Genomic DNA, 22,195 nt, shown 5'->3' on the forward strand with positions numbered 1-22,195 from the left:
CAGGCACCTCCAGTTGCGAATTCCTCAGGATCCGACCGGACCTCTGGAATGGATCCCGTTTGCAGCTGGAGGTACCACTATTTTTATACGCATTACCTGGCCGGAAAACAGCATTGCAAAATTTGGAGAAATGTCAAAGTGCGGCTGTGTTTGCATTCTGTTCCAGAAAGTGCAAATTAAGTAATTTCACCTTTAAATCCAGACTTAATAGAATTTCTTCCCCCAACCCTAGATGCTGCAACAGGTTTGGCAACCCTCGAGTCAGTTCAATATCCCATAAAAGGTTGAAGCATTAAGAACCCATATTAAGAGTTTTCACATTTTCATTCTTCCTGAGCTGATGATTGTGTGGACTTTCCCCATCAAAGCGTTTAAGGGCCTTTTTGCTTCAGTTTAATGTGCACTTGTTCGTTCTTATTAAAGGTCACTTTTGGAATGGGCTTTGAACCTTTATGTGCTCTCCTAGCTCTCAGCATACTTCTTTCCATGCCGGGCCCCATTTCCTGATCACTCTTTAATTACATTTGAAATCCCTTCGATGCCGTTATCTCCACACTGTCTCAATTAGTTCACCTCCAACTGTGTCAAATTTTTATGAGGTGGGACAAAATACTGCTAGTTATAACGAACTCTGGGTGTGTTTTTTTAGCTTATCTCCTCGCAGCAGGGCAAGGAAGGGTTTACAGGACTGGTGTAGTCTAATTTGTTAGTGAGCTCTCTTGCCCTTTTTGGTCTGATTTATTTTTTTGAGAGTGCAGCTTGCTGTCTCTGCTGCTAAAGGGAAGGAAGCTTCCCCCACTTTTCCTTGCTTGATGGCTGCAGGCTTCATTGATCAGCAATCACTACTGCAGAGTGGGGTGGGGGAGGGGGACTTTTAAACGTTTGCAAGCCCTGGTCAGGCATGGGGTTCTGAGAACAAAGCGTTAAGAAAATGATGATGATGAACAAGCCTCTTTTCTGTACAGCAACCTCAGAGTCAGAGAGTTCCGGACAAGGTCTACCCATGGTAGTGATGCAGAACCTTTTCAACCCTGAGGGAAGCCTTCCAGGGGCTGCATGCCAGTAGTGGGCGGAGCCTGAAGCAAAAGTGGGTGGAGCAATTGATGCAAATTTTACCTTTAAACAGTAGGTTAGCAGAGCAGACTGTAATGCTAAACCTCCAGCTGCTTGGAAAAAAGCAAAAGACTCTCTCTGTTCCAGGGGTTTTCTGTCCCCCAGCGCAGGCATGTCATACAGCGTGAGAGATATGTTTCTTTCTTTCACTTACGAATTGCTGCCCGTGAACCATCCCAAAGTGATTCACTATGTCAAGTCCAATACAAAGGTACCTCTGGATGCGAATGGGATCCGTTCCGGACCCCCATTCGCATCCAGAAGCGAATGCAACCCGTGTCTGCGTGTCCGCATGTGCGCGGGTCGCGATTCGCCACTTCTGTGCATGCGCAAGACATCATTTTGACCATCTGCGCATGCGCGAGCAGCAAAACCCGGAAGGAACGCTCTCTGTTCCTTCCGGGTCGCCGCAGCGTGCAACCCGAAAATACTTATCCTGAAGCTATTTCAACCCGAGGTATAACTGTACAGACACAGACTGGGTCTAAACACCTTAAGTTAAAGGTGTTCACAAACGAAGGTCTTTTATAGGATCCAAGAAGATAAGAGAGACAGGGCCTGACTGATGTGCAATGGGAAGGGGGTTGCAAAGGATAGGTGCCTGGTTCCTACATATCATACTGAATAGACCTCCTGCAGGACACAGTGACTGGTTAGGTATATAAGGGGTGAGGTTATTTTTTAAGGTTTCGTGGCCAAAGCTATGTAGGACTTTGTGCACCACAGCCAGAACCTTTGATTCAGGCCACATCTATGTGGTAGTTCATTCCATTCTTACAACTTTCCCTTTACAGTTAATTTCCACATTCTGTCTGAGCTTTCACATGATATACCTTATTTTTCACCCTATAGGGCGCACCGGCTCATAGGGCGCACCTAGTTTTTTTTTGGGGGGGGAATAAAGGGAGGGAATTATTTCTCCCCCAGGCTTGGGGCTGGGGCGGGGGAAGCCCGAGCTTCCCACGACCCCAGCCCCCAGAACAGGCTACTATCCGCAAGCCTAGGGAGCCCTGCGGGAACTCCCGCGGGCTCCCCAGGCTTGCGGATATCTGCCTGAAGCCCGGGGTGCCCTGCTTCAGTGCGCCCCGGGCTCCGAGCAGCAGGCTGCTATCCGCAACCACTCTCGCTCTCCAGGCTTCAGTGAAAGCCTGCATTCGCCCCATAGGACGCACACACATTTCCCCTTCATTTTTGGAGGGGAAAAAGTGCGTACTGTAGGGCGAAAAATACAGTAACTATGGTGGAATATAGTGCAAGTTCAGCATTCATTTTCAGATAATTTGAAAACTTTTTTTTCCCCCTCCTGGAAGCAAGTAACATGAAAATGAGTACTAAGTTTGCACTATGTTCCACTATAGTTCTAGAAGTGCCTTTTACAGTGTGGGAAAGCTCAAATGTGAGGTGGAACTTAAGGGTTACAATTTTTTTTTGTGAAAACAGAATAAACTGCCGTGTGAATGAACGCAACCATAGCTTGGTGGCTAACTGGTGGCCAGTGAAACCAGTGTTGGGGTTTTGTTGGAATATTCTGGGATTAGGCGTGGAGGACCATCATCTTGTGATGAGCCGATGCCCTGTCTGGTGGGCATCTCCTCCAGCAATTAAGGGTTTCTGGGTACTGGAGTGACTTGGCTTATCCAGGCTGGTCATTGGCTTTCCTCTCCGTGAAGAGATACAAAGACTTTCTGTTCAAAATGGACCTTTCCATGGGCCACAAATTGTTTTGTTTTGTTTCCCCCCTCCCTGTGAGTCTTTGCTTCTTCCCTTGTTACATCCTACCTCTGATTCCTCTAATTTCCCTGAGCATTTTCTTTATTTGATTGTGTTTATTACAAATAAGAGAAAGATGGAACAGGCACCACAGAGAGGCTGAATTAAATATTCCTTAATAAGCCACAGTCTAATTGTCCTTCAGAAATGAACTCATGTTGGTAAAAACCCTGCAGTGAAAGCTTCACCGAAAGTGTCATCGTGAACACATTTGGGTTGAATTCAGATTTTAAGATGTTTCAATCTCTCTTTCTCCCCCCCCCCGCAATATTGGAACGGCATATTTTCTTCCTTTTCTTCTGTGAAGGACGTTTTAATGTCACGAGCCCTTCCCATACTTGAACTTTCTGATGAAAGATCCCTTAAAACCAGACTGAGGGGGAAACTTTGAGTGACAAACCTTGTTCTTGGCTGCCTAATCAGAGGTAGCAGATGTGTCTAGATGTCTTTCATATCATTCCATTGATGTTAAATTTGCAACAAGATGTAATTTGATGTGAATGGAAAAACAGAATGCTATAGTGCTTTCGTGCGTGCATGTGTATGTTTTGTTTTGTTGCTTGCATTTAAATCCAAGGAAGGGGCATGTTAGAGCAAATTTTCACAGAAGCTCAGACGATTCACAACTAGCAGACCTGTAGTGGTTAGAGTGTTGGAGTGGGACCTAGGAGATCTGGGTTCAAATCAACGCTCAGCTATGAAGATGGACAATCTTGGGCTAGTCACAGTCCGCCAGCCTCACAGTTACCTACCTCACAGGGTTGTTTTGAGGATAAAATGTGGAGGGAGCAAACCACTTTGAGATCCTTGGAAGGAAGGGTGGGATATAAATATTAAAAATACAGGAACTTGATTGTTGAGCTGATCGCTGCAGAAAGCAGCCTTGCCAGCCTTTGATTGGATAGGGTTGCCGTATTTTTGAAGAGCAAAAAAGAGGACACATTTGCAGCAGCTCATGTGCCGCCGCCACCACCACATCACCTTCACACTCTTGCACATGCACACTCAGCACACTCAGTTACACACACAGACGCCATGCAAACACACTGCTGGCCCCACCCTGCACTGAAAGAAAAAGAAGAAGGAAGGGAAGGAGAGATGGGGGGGGGATGGGAGACATACAATGTGGTGTACAAGGGTCTGCCACACCATAGTTTGTCCTCCCAAGAACCCTGTGGCATAGCTGCCAAGCCAAGCTCAGGACAACTTTGGTCCAGGATACCTAGTAAACTGCTCTTCCCAAGCTTGTCTAGGTACATGTAAAAACTTCCACCCATGTGGCTCATCCAGATGATGCCCTATTTACACACCACAAACACAGCAGCGGGATGCTTTGAGAAGGCTGTTATTATTTCACAGTACATAAACATTAGCTATGTGGATGGAGGTCTTTATATGTAGCCAAACTATTTATTGCTATCCTACTTGCACTCCCCAAGGTCTTCCCCTTAGAAACGCTTCTCCTTGCCCATTGGAATATCAAAGGGAGGAACCAGCTAACCTGCCTCTATTATCTTTCAGTCCTTTTGCAAACACTACCCAACAACTGCCACTTAAAAAGAGAGAGGGTGAGAGAGGTGGCTGTCTGTCTGGCTGGCAAGCTTCGAAAGGGGTCAACGGTGGAGAAAGCCCTCGAACCAAGTTACGTGAAAGGGCAGCAGGAGTTGGGGAGCTGCAAGGAGGCTCTCCGGGCTGCACTCCTTTTCTTAGGCAAGGCTGTCAGGTGTGGAAGCTTGAAAGGAGAACATACAGGGGGAATGGGGAGTTAGAGGAGCCTGTAGGTCGGTGTGATGATAGTGCAGATGATGGGGAGCTTGGCCTCGTGGCAGCACGGCAACCCTGGAGGCTGCTGCTAGGACAGGGGCTGCTGCGAGCAGGCCATGTCCAACATGAAGATTGCCAGCAGCATCCAAGGTATGCTGCACTCAGGAACAGCAACTTGGAGGTGGGGCTGCCCTCTGCCTCACCACTTGGGAAGTCCCCACCACTGCTGCAGCCCTCACAGCAGTGGCAGTGGCAGTGGCAGAGCTTCCTGCTCCAGCACCAGGGGTGCAGAGCAGGCGGGAGCAGGGCTGGCATGCATCCTGGGGGCATGGTGCGCTGCTTGCAGGGGCGAGGTGCCCAGCGTGGGTGGGGGGGCAGCCACGATAGCACCCTGGGGGTCGCGCTGCCAGGGGCAGCGCGCTTCCCTCCACTCCTCTTCCTCCGCCAGTGGGCAGCAGCATCGGGGCATGGCAGAGCCACTGCCGATGCTCCTTTTGCCAGTGCCTCCTCCTCCAGAGAAATTCAGCCTGCACTTTCCTCACCATGTGGGCAGCTTTGCAGCCAGTTTGAGGGCACTGGGGAGGGATGTGACTGCACTCATTTTCTCCCTTGGAACCAAAAGGGAAAAATCCAGACATTTTTGCAGATTCTAAAAATCCCCCTGGACAGAAATTTTACCCCTGAAAAAGAGGACATATCCATGAAAATCCGGACATATGGCGACCCTAATTGAGCATAGGTCTGTGGCGAAGCTCCTTGTACTGTGTTATCCAAGCAGCACCCAACAACCAACTGTATGCCAGGTACTTTGGAAGTTCTGTGTAAGGGACTTCTGAGACTCCATCATCCCTGGTATGTAGCAAATTCTGAAGAACAACACATACCAACACCACCCAGAAAAATCCCACCCACCCAATATCAGAAATCAGACCCTATGATTTTGTTGCTCAGATCGGCAGACTGCATTTCTTCATCACTAGATGTGGATGTTTCTTTTGCAAAGTTTCCTCCAACACTCTTCAACACTCTACTCTCACCCCCTTCCTTTGTTAAACATGCTACCTTTTCTTCTTTTAAATGGCAAAAACTCCATTATGTGCGGAGTTAAATGTTAGAATAAATTAAATGCCCAGGAGTATAGAAATGCAAAACAGAGGGTTTGCTGCTGCAAAATCAGATAGTAAAAGGGGAAAAAAGAAGTATCGTTTCTGTAAGCAACTCATTTCACCATTCATTAATTGGGCACCACATTTTAGATTCAGAAAGGATTGAATACAATATTTTGCAATTTGCTTTCCTACAACACAGCACCCCACCCCCCACCCCCACCCCCACCCTTACACTTTTATCTCAGTGTGGTTATATATATTTTCTCCACACTGGAACAGACTCAGTTTGGTGTTTTCTGTCTTTGTCTGAGCTCTGTATTGTTTTTAACTGTTGTGCTGATTTTGAAATTTTTAAGTCCTGGATGAGGTTGTACTCCTAGCAGGTCCATAGCTTGGGGTGGTGGTGGTCCCAGATTCAGCACTATCTTCAGAGGCTCTGGTGGCCTTGGTGACTAGGAGTGCCCCTTTCTAGCTGCAGTTGGTTTGCCAGCTATGGCCACTTTCGGACAGAAATTACTTGGCCACTCCTACTTCCAGATGTGATTATTGGAATGCACTCTGGCTGGAGATGCCTTTGAAGACGACTCAGAAACTTCAATTGGTCCAAAATGCAGTGGACCCCAGATTACTGCCTGGGGCTCCCTTTAGACCACATAAAGGTAAAGGTAAAGGTACCCCTGCCCGTACGGGCCAGTCTTGCCAGACTCTAGGGTTGTGCGCTCATCTCACTCTATAGGCCGGGAGCCAGCGCTGTCCGCAGACACTTCCGGGTCACGTGGCCAGCGTGACAAGCTGCATCTGGCGAGCCAGCGCAGCACACGGAACGCCGTTTACCTTCCCGCTGGTAAGCGGTCCCTATTTATCTACTTGCACCCGAAGGTGCTTTCGAACTGCTAGGTTGGCAGGCGCTGGGACCGAACGACGGGAGCGCACCCCGCCGCGGGGATTCGAACCGCTGACCTTTCGATCGGCAAGTCCTAGGCGCTGAGGCTTTAACCCACAGCGCCACCCACGTCCCTTTAGACCACATATAACCCCTGTTTTAAAATAGCTGCATTAGTGACCGATTCATTTATTTAATTTCATAAAATTGATATGCCACTAGAATGCAAAAAGAAAAAGAAAACCTCAAAGCAGTTTACAAAATAATAACACCAAGAAAAATTCAATACAAAATGTTAAATGTTAAAAAAACTAAAGCAGATTAAGATTCACATCAACTTTCCAAGCATCTGGGTTGGTTTGTAAACACAACAGTGTTTAGAGCCCTGAATGGCATAAGCCTCAAAGACTGGATCCTTCCCTACAGACTCTCTTGATCTTAATCACAGTATTAGACTGTTTGCTTGGAACTGTCTGCAATGGGTGGCGTGTGTGTGTGTTCCGAAGTCTCAGAAGTTAAAACAAGCCCCTTTCCTGGTCTCAACTGCCACATGCAATATTTCGCTCTGACGCCAAGCAAACGTCCAATAGAAGTAGCCATGGTAGCGATAAGTTTTGCCACAGGATTCCACTCTGTACTTGCTTCCCTGTACTCTAAATCAGGCCCATTCCCCACTTCCATTTGAAGTGTCAAAAAGAGGTGGGGGAAATGTCTCCCTTGCGTCTGCTCTGTTCGTCCTGTGGCAGCTATTGCAGAAGCAGCTTGAAGCAGCAATTACATAGACTAAAACACAAATTAGATCTGCCACTCCATAGACAAGTTCTCCCCTAGGGCCTTAAGATTAATACGGGTGGGTGGGTGGAAGACGCAAAGGAAGCAAAATACTAAACAAAATAAATGTGGTTTCCCTTCCCTGTCTTTGAGGTTGCTTGAGCTTGATGTGTTGCCCCAAGGCATGAATTCTAAAGGTGGGGCCACATGGCTGGAAGCCCTGCGTTCATCTCCAGGGATGTAGCTGTGGAATTTGAGAGCAAACATTTCTAGCTGCCGTCAGCCAATTGTTGGGATTAAAGGAGACCTTCTTGTTGCTCTGCAGTGGTGCTTTTTTGTGGGGCTGGGTGTGTGTGTGTGTCTTCGTTGGTTAGTTTTGCTTCATATTAGAGGATTTCATCCCACTCAGCCCCAAATTTATTCATTTAGTAATCAGGAAAGTTGTTGATTAAGGGGGAGCTTTTAAATCCTACCACTCTAGTTACTACAATCTAGGAGCACTCCTGCTTTTTTCTCCCTTCAGGGCCAGGGATTGGGAGCCATTCTGGTGTAGTGGTTAGAGCGTTGGGCTAGGAACTGGGAGACCAGGGTTCCAATCCCTACAAAAATAGCCATAAAACCCATGAGGGCCACTGAGAAATCAGAAAGGAGGTGTTGGCATGCTCAGTGGACATGAAATGCTGAGCATCCGTTGGAAAAGAAAAGAAAAAAGATTGAGAACTTGGGGAGAGGGAGTGGAATGGTTTGTTAGAAGAAGGTGAGGGTGGGTACCTGGACCTTTGGAGAGGAGCACTACTATGAGAAAGCAGTGGCATCTGGTGCTCACTGAGACTAGTAGGGCTGAGGCAGAGAGGTCAGCCATAGGTGGAGCCTGAGCCAATGGCAAGCAGAGCCAAATAATTCCAGCTTTGTCCCCATCCTCCTCCCTGCTAAGGCAACACTGAGATGAAGGACGAGGAAGATAACAGGCAGTTCAGCCTGCTGGGTTGGCTGGTTGTAAGTAAGGCAGGTGGACAGGTGGGAGCTTCACCCTGGTGGACCAGCCTCCATTGCTAGAAGTGGGTAGTCATTGCACCATTTTGTTGTCAAGGGAAGTCTCTCTCTCTCTCTCAGAATCACACACACACACTTAATTGGTTACTACATTCCCCTGGGGGTAGGGAACCTCCTTCCATCTAAACTCCACATTCCCTTGTGGGCAGTCTTCCAGGGTCCACCTGTGAGTGGTAGATAGGGATGAGGGAAAGATTCAATTCAGTTAGCATTTAAAGCTGAATCTATGAAACTCGCACTTTCTGAAACAGTATGAGAACCGATACATAGTCACCCTTCAAAATTCACACATCTCCAGATTTTGTGATGCAGTTCTCTATTAAAAGAATGTTTACAAAGGTAAACAAAGAGATAAACAACTACCGTATTTTTTGCTCTATAAGATGCACCAGACCACAAGACACACCTAGTTTTTGGAGGAGGAAAACAAGAAAAAATATATTCTGAATCTCAGAAGCCAGAACAGCAAGAGGGATCGCTGCGCAATGAAAGCAGCAACCCCTCTTGCTGTTCTGGCTTCTGGGATAGCTGCGCAGCCTGCATTCGCTCCATAAGACACACACACATTTCCCCTTACTTTTTAGGAAGGAAAAAGTGAGTCTTACAGAGCAAAAAATACGGTATATGACTTTCCAAAGAAATCTGAAGGCAGCTTTTAATGTCTGACATTTCATTGTGTTTTTATATTTTGTTGGAAACTGCCTATAGTGGCTGGGGCAGCTGAGTCAGATGGGTGGGGTATCATCATCATCATCATCATAAATAAAAATGCATATGTTAGGGGAATGTGCTCATACAGGGGACTTGCTTTAGTAACCAAAAGCTGAAAGAAACAAAATTGCAATTCGCATTAAAATGCTAATGAGTTTTTATGATGATGAATGATATAATAATAATAATAGTACGGTCGAACCTTGGTAGTCGAATGCCTTAGTTGTCAAACAAATCGGCTCCTGAACGTTGCAAACCCAGAAGTGAGTGTTCTGGTTTGCAAATGTTTTTTGGAAGCTGAACGTCCGACGTGGCTTCTGTGACTTCCAGTTGGTTTGCAGGAAGCTCTTGCAGCCAATCGGAAGCTGTGCCTTGGTTTATGAACTGTTTCGGGAGTCCAACTCCCGGAACGGATTAAATTTGAGAACCAAGTTACGACTGTAGTAATAATAATAATAATAATAATAATAATAATAATAATAATAATAATTCACAAGCTGATGTGGAAACATTGAGAACTGAATTTAAAATAGGAAAAATGAGAAATTGAGAAGACTGGAATTGAGACATGCTACCAACCGTTGTTCGGTCCCAGCTCCTGCCCACCTAGCAGTTCAAAAGCATGTCAAGTGCAAGTAGATAAATAGGTATTGCTCCGGCGGGAAGGTAAACAGCGTTTCTGTGCGCTGCTCTGGTTCGCCAGAAGTGGCTTAGTCATTCTGGCCACATGACCCGGAAGCTGTTTGCGGACAAACGTCGACTCCCCCGGCCAGTAAAACGAGATGAGCGCTGCAACCCCAGAGTTGTCCGCAACTGGACCTAATGGTCAGGGGTACCTTCACCAACCCTAAATTGTAGGTAGGGCCAGATTAAAAAAAAAAAAAGGTGGCACAATAGATGCAACTCTTATCATTGTATAGTAGACATTACAGCCACTGAAAATCCAGATGTTTCTTCACACTTGCATAGTTTCCAACTGCCCCCAAAATGCCAAGAGCATCATGAAAACCTTTAAGCTGCCATGGCTTTTCATTGTGTCAGAGTTCCAAATTCTGTGAGTGGGGAAAGGGAGCAGCAAAGGGTGGAGACAGGGAAGGAGGAGGAGGCCCCACCTCTCATGGTGGCATAGCAGGACTCATGGGAAGAGGTGGTGCACCATCTGTTGCTGCTGCACTCCTCAGCTCTGCCAGATAGTACCTTTTAATGCATCCAGCTACGGTACTGGTGGTGGTAGGAGTGGCCCCCCGCTTATGTGGTCATAACCGCCGACCATAGAGACTACATTGTTGGCATGGAAGTGTTCCCCGTAAACATTCAGCACGTGTGCCTCCTCTGATGCCCGAGGTGGTCTGGTGGATTTTTAACCAGATAAGGCTCCCACGTATACAGTGGCGTAGCGTGGGTTGTCAGCACCCGGGGCAAGGCAAGTAATTTGCGCCCCCTAACCCGTGGATTTGCGCCCCCTAACTTGTGGATTTGCCCTAACCCCAGATGTTGCGCCCGGTGCGGCCGGCCCCCCCTGCACCCCCCACGCTACGCCACTGCACGTATAACCAAGATGTTTGCTGGTATGGTATTGTTACATACTCCCCTTGGTAACAGCCATCGGGGCTGCTCAGCCTGGTATTCCATTGGCAGTGTGCATATAAGGGGCATAGAGGGCACACTGAGGTAGAATAGAATGTCCCTGTTTTCATCTGAGGAATGTTGGAGGGTACTCACATGCATATTTAGGCACGCACATACCCCTTCACCCAGACCACAAAGGAGCATTGGCACAGTTTAAAGACTCTTTCCAGCCAGACATAGACATTGTGGAGCAGAGCTGGTGAGGTGTGTGGCTGGCGAAAGACTTGGGAGAGCCTGGAGAAAGATATAGAGGCCTGTAAGGCTGCATTCATCCCTGGAGCCTGAGGTTCCCTATGCTAGTAGTGCATGTTCAGATGTCCCAGCTTATGTAGCCATGCTGTTCATCTGCACGCATCTGCACTGTGGCTTTCCATCACATGAAAATGGTTCCCAACCTGCTGGCTTTATGTGTGTTTTGAAGAGAGCCTAAGAATATCATAAATCCACTTTGAGTTTTATCTCCTCCAGGGAATATGCAGTATTGTAGGTAACAAGGTTAGATGTGCAAAGCTAAAAACCACCATTTATGGCACTATAAGAGCTTCAAAGAAAATACATCCTGTGGGAATTGGAGCACTACAAAAGCATGCATATTTAAGGAAATACTCTGTGAAGGCAATGCAAAGCGTTTGAAGGGAAAGGAAGTATCCTTCTTTTTCAGCTCACCCACAACAGTTTTGCTCTGTACCAGCAAAAGCCTCGTCTCCAAATATATTTACAGTGTCACATATGCCACCTGCAAAATTAAAATATCAATAGATGGCCACATTCTGCCTATTTTTGAAATGTGTTGTCAAATTAGCATTCATCAGACTTCCTGGGCTCGAGTCACCCTATAGCTCCTGCTACAACAAATAGATGTGATCCTGCCAGCAGGCTGCTGTCAACAGGAACATGCCTGGAAGTGGGTGAGCTTGAGTGAGCTGCCTGCAGCCCTTGTTCCTTGGACCCAGCTGGCAGAATATGCACAATTAGCTCTGGAGGAAGTTCTGGGGCTGGAAGATGGAAGGGACAAGGGAATGACAGGCCATAACACTTTAAAAAAGAAAAAAAGCTGGAGCCGTGGAAGATGCTATGAGTGAATCTTTTGGAAAATAGGCAAAGGCTGAATGATCTCTCTCTCTCTCTCTCTCTCTCTCTCTCTCTCTCTCTCTCTTTATGTGTGGGTCTGTAAATGTATTATTAAATCTGTTTCTTTGGTGTGTGTTTGTTTTTGCAGAGATGGAATTTCATGATACTCCACATATCTTGTGCACTGGCTACCAGCCAGACATGCATGCTGTCTCCCAGTGTGGCTATCCGATAGAGATGGGTTCTGATGTTGATACCGAGACAGAAGGAGGAGCCTCACCAGATCAGGCCTTGAGGATGTGGATGTCCGGAATGAAATCGGAGCACAGTTCGTGTTTATCGAGCCGCGCAAACTCAGCGCTATCCCTCACCGATACTGACCACGAAAGGAAGTCTGATGGGGAGAACGGTAATGAAGCAACCCATTAAAAACAGGCATAGATTTATTTCAATGTGGGTGTGGTTGTGCATGTATGAGAGAGAAAGAGGTTCAGCCATGCCAGTTTGTACTTAAACAGAACTATCAATGAGGCAGCAGTCGGGTAAACAAAATGTAGAAAATGTATACACTTGGGTATGTATGCTTTTGTGAGCATCCATGGTGGTTTTGTAAATAATAATAATAATCAAATTTTCATACACTGTGGAAATTTACTTCATTATTTATCAGATAATTTCTACTCTCGTTAAAAAGAAATCCAAAGGGCAGGCTGAGGAACAACATAGTAAGAGCCATCAACAATGTTTGTTTTAAAAAGACTGAAAGGGGGAAAGCAGCGTTAAATATAAAACAATAACAACAAATTCAAACAAAGACATTGGAGAAAGGTGCCTTATTCCAGGACAGACTTTTACTTGCCTCACTCAGTACCTAAAAGCTAGGGCATCTGCCTTGCACCACAGAAGGTCCAAGATTCAATCCACAGACTCTCCAGGAGGGACTTGAAAAGATTTCCTTTCTGAAATCCTGGAGAGCTGCTTCCCATCAGTGTAGACAATACTGAGCTCAATAGACCAATGATCCGACTCACTATGCATGAGCATCCTATAATAATAAACGAATAATAATTTTAATAGAGAGTCTTTGTGGGAAGGGGGTTATTGGTTTGTTGTTGTTCTGATTATTTTGCATTTCGTGTTCTCATCTTGTAGTTTTATGTTGTTAACCGCCCTGTGATCTTCAGATGAAGGGTGGTATACAAATTTTGTATTAATAAATAAACAATGTATGCATATACTGCCTGTTAGTGGCTCTCCAGGACTGTAGACTGAGAAAGGTATTTCATATTGGAAGCTACTTTTGATTATTTGGAGATTCCTGGGACTGAACCTGGGACCTTCTGCGTGCAAAGCCGGGGGTTCATCCCTGCCCCTGCCCCCAGACGCTGCTTATTCAAACAGACTAAAAGCTTGCGGAAACTTCCATCATCGGCTGATGGTGGAGCAGCTATGTTTTATTATCTATTTTATTTGAAGACGGGCATCACCAACTGGAAGGAAGGTGCCCAGGTTGACACAGATCCTTGTGATATCCTGGGCTCATTCAGGAGGAAGGGTGGGATAGATATCAAATATTGTTGTTGGCATCCGTGCATCTTGGAAAACAATGGAGGAGTGTGCCTTTGGGGGTAAAGTCAAAATGTTGGAAGGTTGCAGCACTTCCTGTAGCTGTAGAGCAGGGGTCAGCAAACTTTTTCAGCAGGGGGCCGGTCCACTGTTCCTCGGACCTTCTGGGGGGCCAGACTATATTTTGAAAAATAATAATGAACGAATTCCTATGCCCCACAAATAACCCAGAGATGCATTTTAAATAAAAGGACACATTCTACTCATGTGAAAACACGCTGATTGCCGGACCATCCGCAGGCCAGATTGAGAAGGCGATTGGGCTGGATCTGCCCCCACCCCCCAGGCCTTAGTTTGCCTACCCATGCTGTAGAGGCTGAAAAATAATGATAATATATCCAACTGATGATCTTCTAAATATCCTGGGCCTAAGTTATTCAGGGCTTTCATTGTAATATCAAGCACTTTTATTGAATTGTTTTATTTTCTTTGAACTGAGTTTAGGGAAAATAACTGTAACGTGTTTCTGAAGTAGTCAGTTAATATGATTGTATTGGCATAATATCATTTGCATCTGTTCAGCTTACCCATTAAGATAGAGGGATAGATGGAAATCGCATACTCACACACTGATGAATAAAATATTGAAAGGGAAAACTCAACATACTAACTAACTTTGGAGTGTTGACACAAATAACATCTGAGCACAGGAGATGGTACAGCTAAATGTAATCAGCCCTTGTGATGTCTTTGCTTTCCACAGTTCTACTTATACATTTTGACAGTTGGAGAACTCGGGTCAGATGTGAAGTCAGTAGCATAATTTTAAATCTGTCCCACAGTTGTCCTTGTATGTTTTTCGTGTCAATGTCCCACAGGCATCCCAGCTCACTAGTGCATTTTGAAGTCTATGTGATTGGGAAAATCACAAATCACTCACCCTTGATACTCCTTTTATCATGGGGCAAGCACCCAACCCATCTTCAATGCTCACATCATATTCACAATACATGACAGGGCATTTTGAGTGATATCCCATGTTTTTGTGCCTGCATCATCAACATTCTTCAGACAAGATGTCTTGTCCGTTATTAGCAACTAACACCTACTCCTTGGAATTCCCTCCCCTTGAATATTAGACAGGTGTCATCTCTTATATCGTCTCAGCACCTACTGAAAACCTTCCTCTTTCAGCACGTTGAGATGTTTCCCTGTGTGCATATATACTGGAATTATTTTTATTTTATTTATGCTTGTTGTTTGCTGCCCTGGGCTCCTTGGATGGGAGGGTGGGATATAAATTTAATAAGCAACAGCAACAAAAGAATGACCCACCCCTTTCTATGGAAGCTCATAAGAGTTGCATGTACCTCAGATCTTCAAATGCAGGTACTGGGGGATGCAAGGAACAGTTTATGTAGACATCCCAGATAATTGCAGGGTTGTAGAATAACTCCTGGGTGGCAGTTTATACATTCTGTGACATTCCAACTCACCTTTGTGTAGTTTGCATCCTTTTGTCATATCTGCAGTTCTGTACAGAAGAAGGTTCCCCAATGGCTGCTTACTAAGACAGTCAAGGGACGTCTGGTGCTGATTTGTCAAAGTCTGTGTCCAAGGTCTAAGGCTGTTGCCATGGATTGGGAGGGTGTCACAGATGGAGAAGAAATTCAGTTCAGTTTGCATTTATAGGTAAATCGAGCTAAATCACACTTCCTGAAAAGCAAACCAAAACTCTGAATGCTGAATAAACAAGTTGTTGTGAGGAGCCCTAAAGAATAGGAGAAAGTTTGTAGAGCAGTGTTTCCCAACCTTGGGCCTCCAGCTGTTTTTGGACTACAATTCCCATCATCCCTTGCCACTGGTCTTGCTAGTCAGGGATGATGGGAGTTGTAGTTCAAAAACAGCTGGAGGCCCAAGGTTGGGAAACACTGTTGTAGAGGTAGTATGACAGTGGAAGAGGATGCTTCAGGAGGTGGTGGGCTGCTTTTCACTGGAGGTGTTTAAGGAGAAGCTGGACAGCCAGCCATCTACCAAGGAGGCTGCATTTTGTTAGACTAGGTGTTTCAACTCTATAATTGTATGATTCTAAGTGAGCAGTGGAGAGCAAGAATGTCACTGAAGTTTCCCTTCTTCAAGCACTTTCCTGCCTGTTTTCATCTGGTTTTCCCCTGGTCTACACAAAAGAAAGAAAGAAAGAAAGAAAGAAAGAAAGAAAGAAAGAAAGAAAGAAAGAAAACAAATGAAGTTCTGAACAAAGGAGGTTGTAGTTGTGGTTGAAGCAGTGCATGGAACTGATGAGGCAGAGAGCAGAACTGGTTGCAGGAAGTAGGGAGGTATAAAAGGATTGTTTTCCATAACAGCTTATATATGTCGCCTGCAGCACTGGTTCTGTTCCACTGCAGTTTACCTTTCATCAAAAACTGCATTATTCATTTTGTTGTCCATTGTGGCAAAATTAGGTGACTTGTTTAATTAATTATGTATATTAAAAGGTAAAGGTACCCCTGCCCGTATGGGCCAGTCTTGCCAGACTCTAGGGTTGTGCACTCATCTCACTCTATAGGCCGGGAGCCAGCGCTGTCCGCAGACACTTCCGGGTCACGTGGCCAGCATGACAAGCTGCATCTGGCGAGCCAGCGCAGCACACGGAACGCCGTTTACCTTCCCGCTGGTAAGCGGTCCCTAATTATCTACTTGCACCCGGAGGTGCTTTCGAACTGCTAGGTGGGCAGGAGTTGGGACCGAACGACGGGAGCGCACCCCGCCGCGGGGATTTGAACCGCCGACCATGCGATCAGCAAGTCCTAGGCGCTGAGGTTTTACCCACAGCGCCACCCGCGTCCCTCAATTATGTATATTACATAAGTTAAATTGTCATTATATTGTTTCATCCCAAGGAAATGCAGTACAAATGTGGGGCAGGGACATAATGGGGGGAACACAACGCACATGGAAGGAAAGTAAACATATTGTTTGTGGACTGAAAGCAACAACAAACACAACAGCGAATACCAATCTGGATTGATTTCTTTTCTGGATGTGGGATGAATGAGTGAACACCAGCAATTTCTGCTCCCTTTCCTATTTTCATCAGAATTGTCCAACATCCTTAGTTGGAAGATGGGAGGTAAAGGTAAAGGTAAAGGTACCCCTGCCTGTACGGGCCAGTCTTGACAGACTCTGGGGTTGTGCGCCCATCTCACTTAAGAGGCCAGGGGCCAGCGCTGTCCGGAGACACTTCCGGGTCACGTGGCCAGTGTGACAAAGCTGCATCTGGTGATCCAGCGCAGCACACGGAAACGCCGTTTACCTTCCCACCAGTAAGCGGTCCCTATTTATCTACTTGCACCTGGGGGTGCTTTCGAACTGCTAGGTTGGCAGGCGCTGGGACCGAGCGACGGGAGCGCACCCCGCCGCGGGGATTCGAACTGCCGACCTTTCGATCGGCAAGCCCTAGGCGCTGAGGCTTTTACCCACAGCGCCACCCGTGTCCCTAAGATGGGAGGTAGGAGGACCAAAATGATCAGAACGACAGTATGGAATATGGAAAACTGTGAGAGCAAATAAGAGCTCGTATAAACATGTTCTTTTTCTCTCCCTCACAGCATTAATTTTTGCAGCTATAGTGGACAGTTCATCTAGAGACAGTATTTTTAGTGACAGCACAGAAAGAGCAAGAGAGAGAGAGAGAGAGCAGCTGCATGAGAGATTAGAGGCGAGTCAGCATTTGGTGTTCTGTGATGCCTTGGCATTCTTCCTGAGCATGCAGAGTCTCCCTCCCTCCCCCTTGCCCCCCAAAAATTGCAGCGGCGGAGAAAACAGTGATCATCGGGAGCCTCTGGTGCACATCAGGGGGTAATTGGAGCCTTGATTCAGGAGTCTAGGCTGCCGTTGCGTGCCATGTTGCATGTCCTTAAGTTGAATTTGTATCAGCGGGACTTCTGTTTGCATAACTAGGGCTGCAGCCTTTGCCAGCAGAGCAGCTTGGAGGAACAGCCCGACTGCCGCTGACTCTGGCTATACAGAAATATGTGGTGGACCAACAAGCTGCCTTCTTTCAGCAGGGTCACCAGTGGGAGATGGAGCCGGGGGTTGGTGGGGATGTCCTTGTTTCAAATCCTGCTTTTAGAATACATTCTGCTCCATTTCATGGACAGAATTTGGGAAGAGAAAAGATTCTCCTCCTATGGAGAAGCTAACGCTGAATATCACCAATGAATTATGGAACGTTTTCATCTCCGGGCTACAGCCCTTTATTTATATATTTATTTATCTCAGGTCTTTGCAAAGAGCCACGACTCTTCTGGGCATTTTGTTCTACAGCTACAGAAGGAACTCTTTATAGAACAAAGTGTTGGCAGTGTTAAATATTTTACAGAATATCTCAAGATGTCTTGAGCTAAAGGAAATGAAGGAATTTTTCTTTTCCATCAGCCAACTAATCTTTGCCTTCAGCAACCTGAGTGCAAACATATTCTCTTCCCCCTTCCACACATATTTTTTCTTCCTTTTTTTAAAAGAAAGAAAGGAAGAAAGAAAGAAAGGAAGGAAGGAAGGAAGGAAGGAAGGAAGGAAGGAAGGAAGGAAGGAAGGAAGGAAGGAAGGTGTCTCTAGTTTGAGGGGGGAAATGATGGAAAATGGGAAAGAAATTAAACCTGAATCATTATTTTTTCTGGCTCTGAAAGTTATGAAAACAAAAAAACTTGAAGTCAGTTTAAAAAAAAACAACAACACCATTACATCCTCAATATACCTAATCCAGATAACAAAGCCTAGGCAGAGGTGTAATATATTGTTGCAGAAAGGAATCCAAGTACTGTTATGCACAAATTTAGTAAGAAAAGGGTGTTATGGTAGGAATTAGGATTTATGTCAAAGTACATCCTCTCTGAGAAGCACATGTTGCACCTCATGGGGTCTTCTAACAAGTTTGCAGTCTATGGCAAAATCATTTCATCACAGAATCATAGAATTGTAGTGTTGGAAGGGACCTTGAGGGTATTCTAGTTCAATCCCTAGCAATGCAGAAATCCTTCCTCTAACTGTCCCTAGTTGGGCTCGAACTACCAACCTTCTGGTTAACAGCCGGAAGCACTGAGCCATTTCACCACTGGGGGCTTTAAGCCTTTATGATGTAGTGTCAGGATGAAGGATGCCTCTATACACTTGACTCATCCCCCCAAAATGTAACTGTAAATATTTAATTGTATATGAAGAGGCAGAAATAATAGGATCTATTCAATTCAGTCTCAATCTCAAACCTTTATTGGCATATAAATAGGATTTACTTTCAGGTAGTAGGAAAAATTGCTTTACATATCTGGACAACTCATCTTAAAACAGGATGGCTATACCTTTTTTTTAAAAAAAAAAAGCCTTACCATTCACAGAAACTGCTTTTGTATTATTTTGTGCAATAATGCAAAACATGAGAGCTTGATAAACCTTACATAATGGAGCTAATGTAGTCCAGCATTTCTGTTTCCTACAGAAGAAAATTGTTTATCACTCCATTAAAAGGCATGCCTTCAGTCTTACAATCTAGAACAGGATGGTCCAACTTTTTATACCAAGTGGGCCGCAAAAGTACTTCAACATGGAACCCGTGAGCTGCACACTGTTTTGTCATGCAGGGTAGGGTGGGGGGCAGGCCCAAAATTTGACACACATATCTAGCCATCATGCTGCCTTCCCAAAGCCAGCCAAGCAAGGCTCTGGGAGGGTCCTAGAGCTCTCCCATCTTCTTCCCAAAACTCGGCAAGTGCTATCTCGGCTTTCAGGAGGAGGAAGGAGGACTCTAGGACCCTGTCAGAACCCTTACAATGCCTCCTCAAAGCCCAGCACCTCGCTTACGCAGCTTTGAGAAGGGCATCAAATATTGCTGAGGACCAAAAATAAAGGCCTCAAGGGCTGTATACAGCCCTCAGGCCACGTGTTGGACCACCCTGATCTAGAAAGGCATGGATTGGGATGGATAAGGAAATAAGCGAGTTACAAACTGTTATCATCCATTAATAGGTATGCCATCCTTAAATTTCTCTAATCCTATTTCAAAGCCATCTAAGTCTAGACTTCCTTTTCAAAAATAGCTACTGATTTGCACGTGGCGGTCTTCTTGGCAGCCTGCTGTATGAATAAGCGTTGGAGCTGTTCGAGAAATTTAAAAGGGGTTCCTAGGCTGGAGGTATCCCTCACAGCAACCCAAAAGACAAGGATGCAGATTCCAATTGAAAATAATAGGCCTTTATACAAATGTGGATAGGGACAGCCTCAAAAATAAGGAGGCTTCAAAGCAATGTTTCTTATGCACTTCTAAATTCCATACATGATTTCTCTTCACCAATCAAAGGATCACAGCAGTCTTATCAGTTGCAACCCAATGCCACAATCCTGAACCAATCAACATAATTTAGCTCTTCAGATCAGCCCTCATCATACTATCATGTAATTACATATAATCATTTTTTCAATGTCTTTCTTATTAGACTTCTCTCCCAATATCCTCGTTCATTTGTCTACAAAGTAATTGAAGAATAATTACAAGTGCTCTGCCAAGCCAACTTTCTTTTCATGCGTACAGTGGTCACATGGATTCTGTTTATTCTTTTGCGTGTTCTGGAATGAACATTTGCTTACATACAGTACCTGAAAGCAACTAGTTCAGTACTGCAAAATGTAGGCACAGGCCTTCCCAATATAGCTTTGCCATAGGGTGTAAAGAACACTGAATCATCAAAACGATACAGTTTTTGTGAAATTGTTATTTTCTCCATTGGAGCTATGCTGGTGTAAGCTGGGCCCTTTTTTACAACTACCCATGTAGAAAGAGGAAGGATAGAAATGTAATACGCTTCCAGGGCAGAGTTGCCCAAAGTAGTGGAAAACTAGAAAAATGTGCCATTACCTGCTGGCCAACACATATTCTATTTCCCCTCAGTTTATATGTAATAATATATAATTGCCAGATACTTATTTATATCCTGTCCTTCTCCCTGACAAGGATGCTTACAGATAAAACAGATAAAACCACAGAAGAAACAATCACTTTAAAAAAATTAAGTCTTAATAGAAGAGAATAGATAGGGATAGAGCTATGAGAGAGATGGTATATTAAAAACAGACAGTCACAACACCATCTCTTTCATTAAAAGCAGTCAGTTCCCCAAAGCCTGCTAGAACAAAGTCTTCACCTGCTGACAGAAAGAAGGACAAGAAGAAGGAAGGCCCTCTTCAGTATTCACGATGCAGCAAAGTATAAAAGAATCGCAAATAAATAAATAAATAAATAAATAAATAATAAATGCACAAGCGCCAACCATTAAAACGACCTATTACAATTCAGAATCAACCATAGTATCAGTAGTATTGAAGCTGCACTATTGAAGGCTGAGAAGGAATGTGCATCATCTTAGGACTTTTTCTTTTCTTTTTTTCTTTTTTGAAGAGCAACAGGACAGGATCCTAATAAATTATCAGAGAAATGGTGTTGATAAATGACTGGAAATAATGTTCTCTACCTCACTTCACATTAGGGATGAGAAATCTTTGAATCAGGGGTCACAGTTTTCTTGACCAGCCCTTGAACCTTGAACAGGAACAAGACAAATGCAACACACACACTACCCCTCTGGTGATTAGGTTTCAGGGGATATGCATTTTACATGTTGTAGACTACTTGCTGCAGGGATGACCTTCCTACAGACTGCACTCCTACAGACTGCACTCTCCTGGAAGATCGCCCTAACCCTCCAGCAAAATAATTCGGGGGCCAACCTTCCATTGGAGCCAACTTCCCTAAACCTCATTCAGCATTCAAAGGCATCCACATCTGCATTGCACTACAGCTGTCAAATCTTCAGGTTAAAAAATCAAACACAACACCAGTTAGTATACATGTGGAGCCAGGACTGCTGGCCTGCTCATTAGGCGAGTTGAGGTTGTGGTCTCAGAGTAGCAGGCTCAGGGCAGCTGAGAGGGGTGGCAGATCTTCTTAACCCACCTCCTCCACTGTGTGTGCCTCTGCTTTCTCCCCTGCGCACCTTTGGCGCTGTGCTCATGGTTGAATATCATAGACACACCATAGGAAGTGAGAGACAGCAATTTCTGTCTTGCCTCTAGTAGCAAAATGTCCTGGGCCAGCGCTGGGTGCAGTGGGTGTGCTACTGTTTATAAAGCTAGCTGGGAGGCACATTTCCTCATAGTGCTCATACTACAAACAACTGCCATGAAACGCAGCCCCCTCCCCCCTGCCCTACAACACCAGTGACTTTGTTGTAATACCAGTTGCCCAGTGCAACTAAACCAGCATAAATTGATTTTTGGGGAACCACAACATTGCTGTATATCAGCAGCAAAGAACTACTCATTTGCCCATTAATATTTTTGTATGGGTGCATGTGCTTGCTTGAGAGAGGTGTGCTGTGCTGTCTCCATACCCCACACACATTTTATTGGGGGGGGGGGGGGAGGAAGAAAGATAAGCTGTGCCTCCCCCATCCCCCAACTTCCATTACTTCATTCAGTGTTATGTTTATCTTCACTTCTGTTGACAATTGCATTCATTGTTTTTATTTTTCATCTCCACTTTGTTTTCTGCTTGAAGATGACAATTTCTGCAGTTCTCTTCCTTGGAAAACGTACATCCAGCTGCCTTTGGCTGGTGTGTTATCACCTCATCCTGGCTGCACGTATTTCTCCACAGGAGCTAATATGCTGCAGCGGTCGAAAATCCCTTCTGCTTTTTATAGGCTAT

The 22,195-nt window shown here is 45.2% G+C and overlaps 1 protein-coding gene across 8 annotated transcripts in view; it reads left to right on the plus strand.

Annotated features, from left to right (window-relative positions):
• The window catches only part of TENM1 (teneurin transmembrane protein 1), a 388,748-nt gene that overhangs the window by 129,804 nt on the left and 236,749 nt on the right, over positions 1-22,195 (plus strand). For all 8 annotated transcript variants that reach the window (XM_077922107.1, XM_077922113.1, XM_077922110.1 and 5 more), the window contains exon 3: positions 12,023-12,283. In XM_077922107.1, the coding sequence (XP_077778233.1) occupies positions 12,023-12,283 (261 nt within the window). The remainder of the gene's footprint in view (positions 1-12,022; positions 12,284-22,195) is intronic.

The sequence above is a fragment of the Podarcis muralis genome, chromosome Z (assembly GCF_964188315.1).
Source record: "Podarcis muralis chromosome Z, rPodMur119.hap1.1, whole genome shotgun sequence".
Lineage (NCBI taxonomy): Eukaryota > Metazoa > Chordata > Lepidosauria > Squamata > Lacertidae > Podarcis > Podarcis muralis.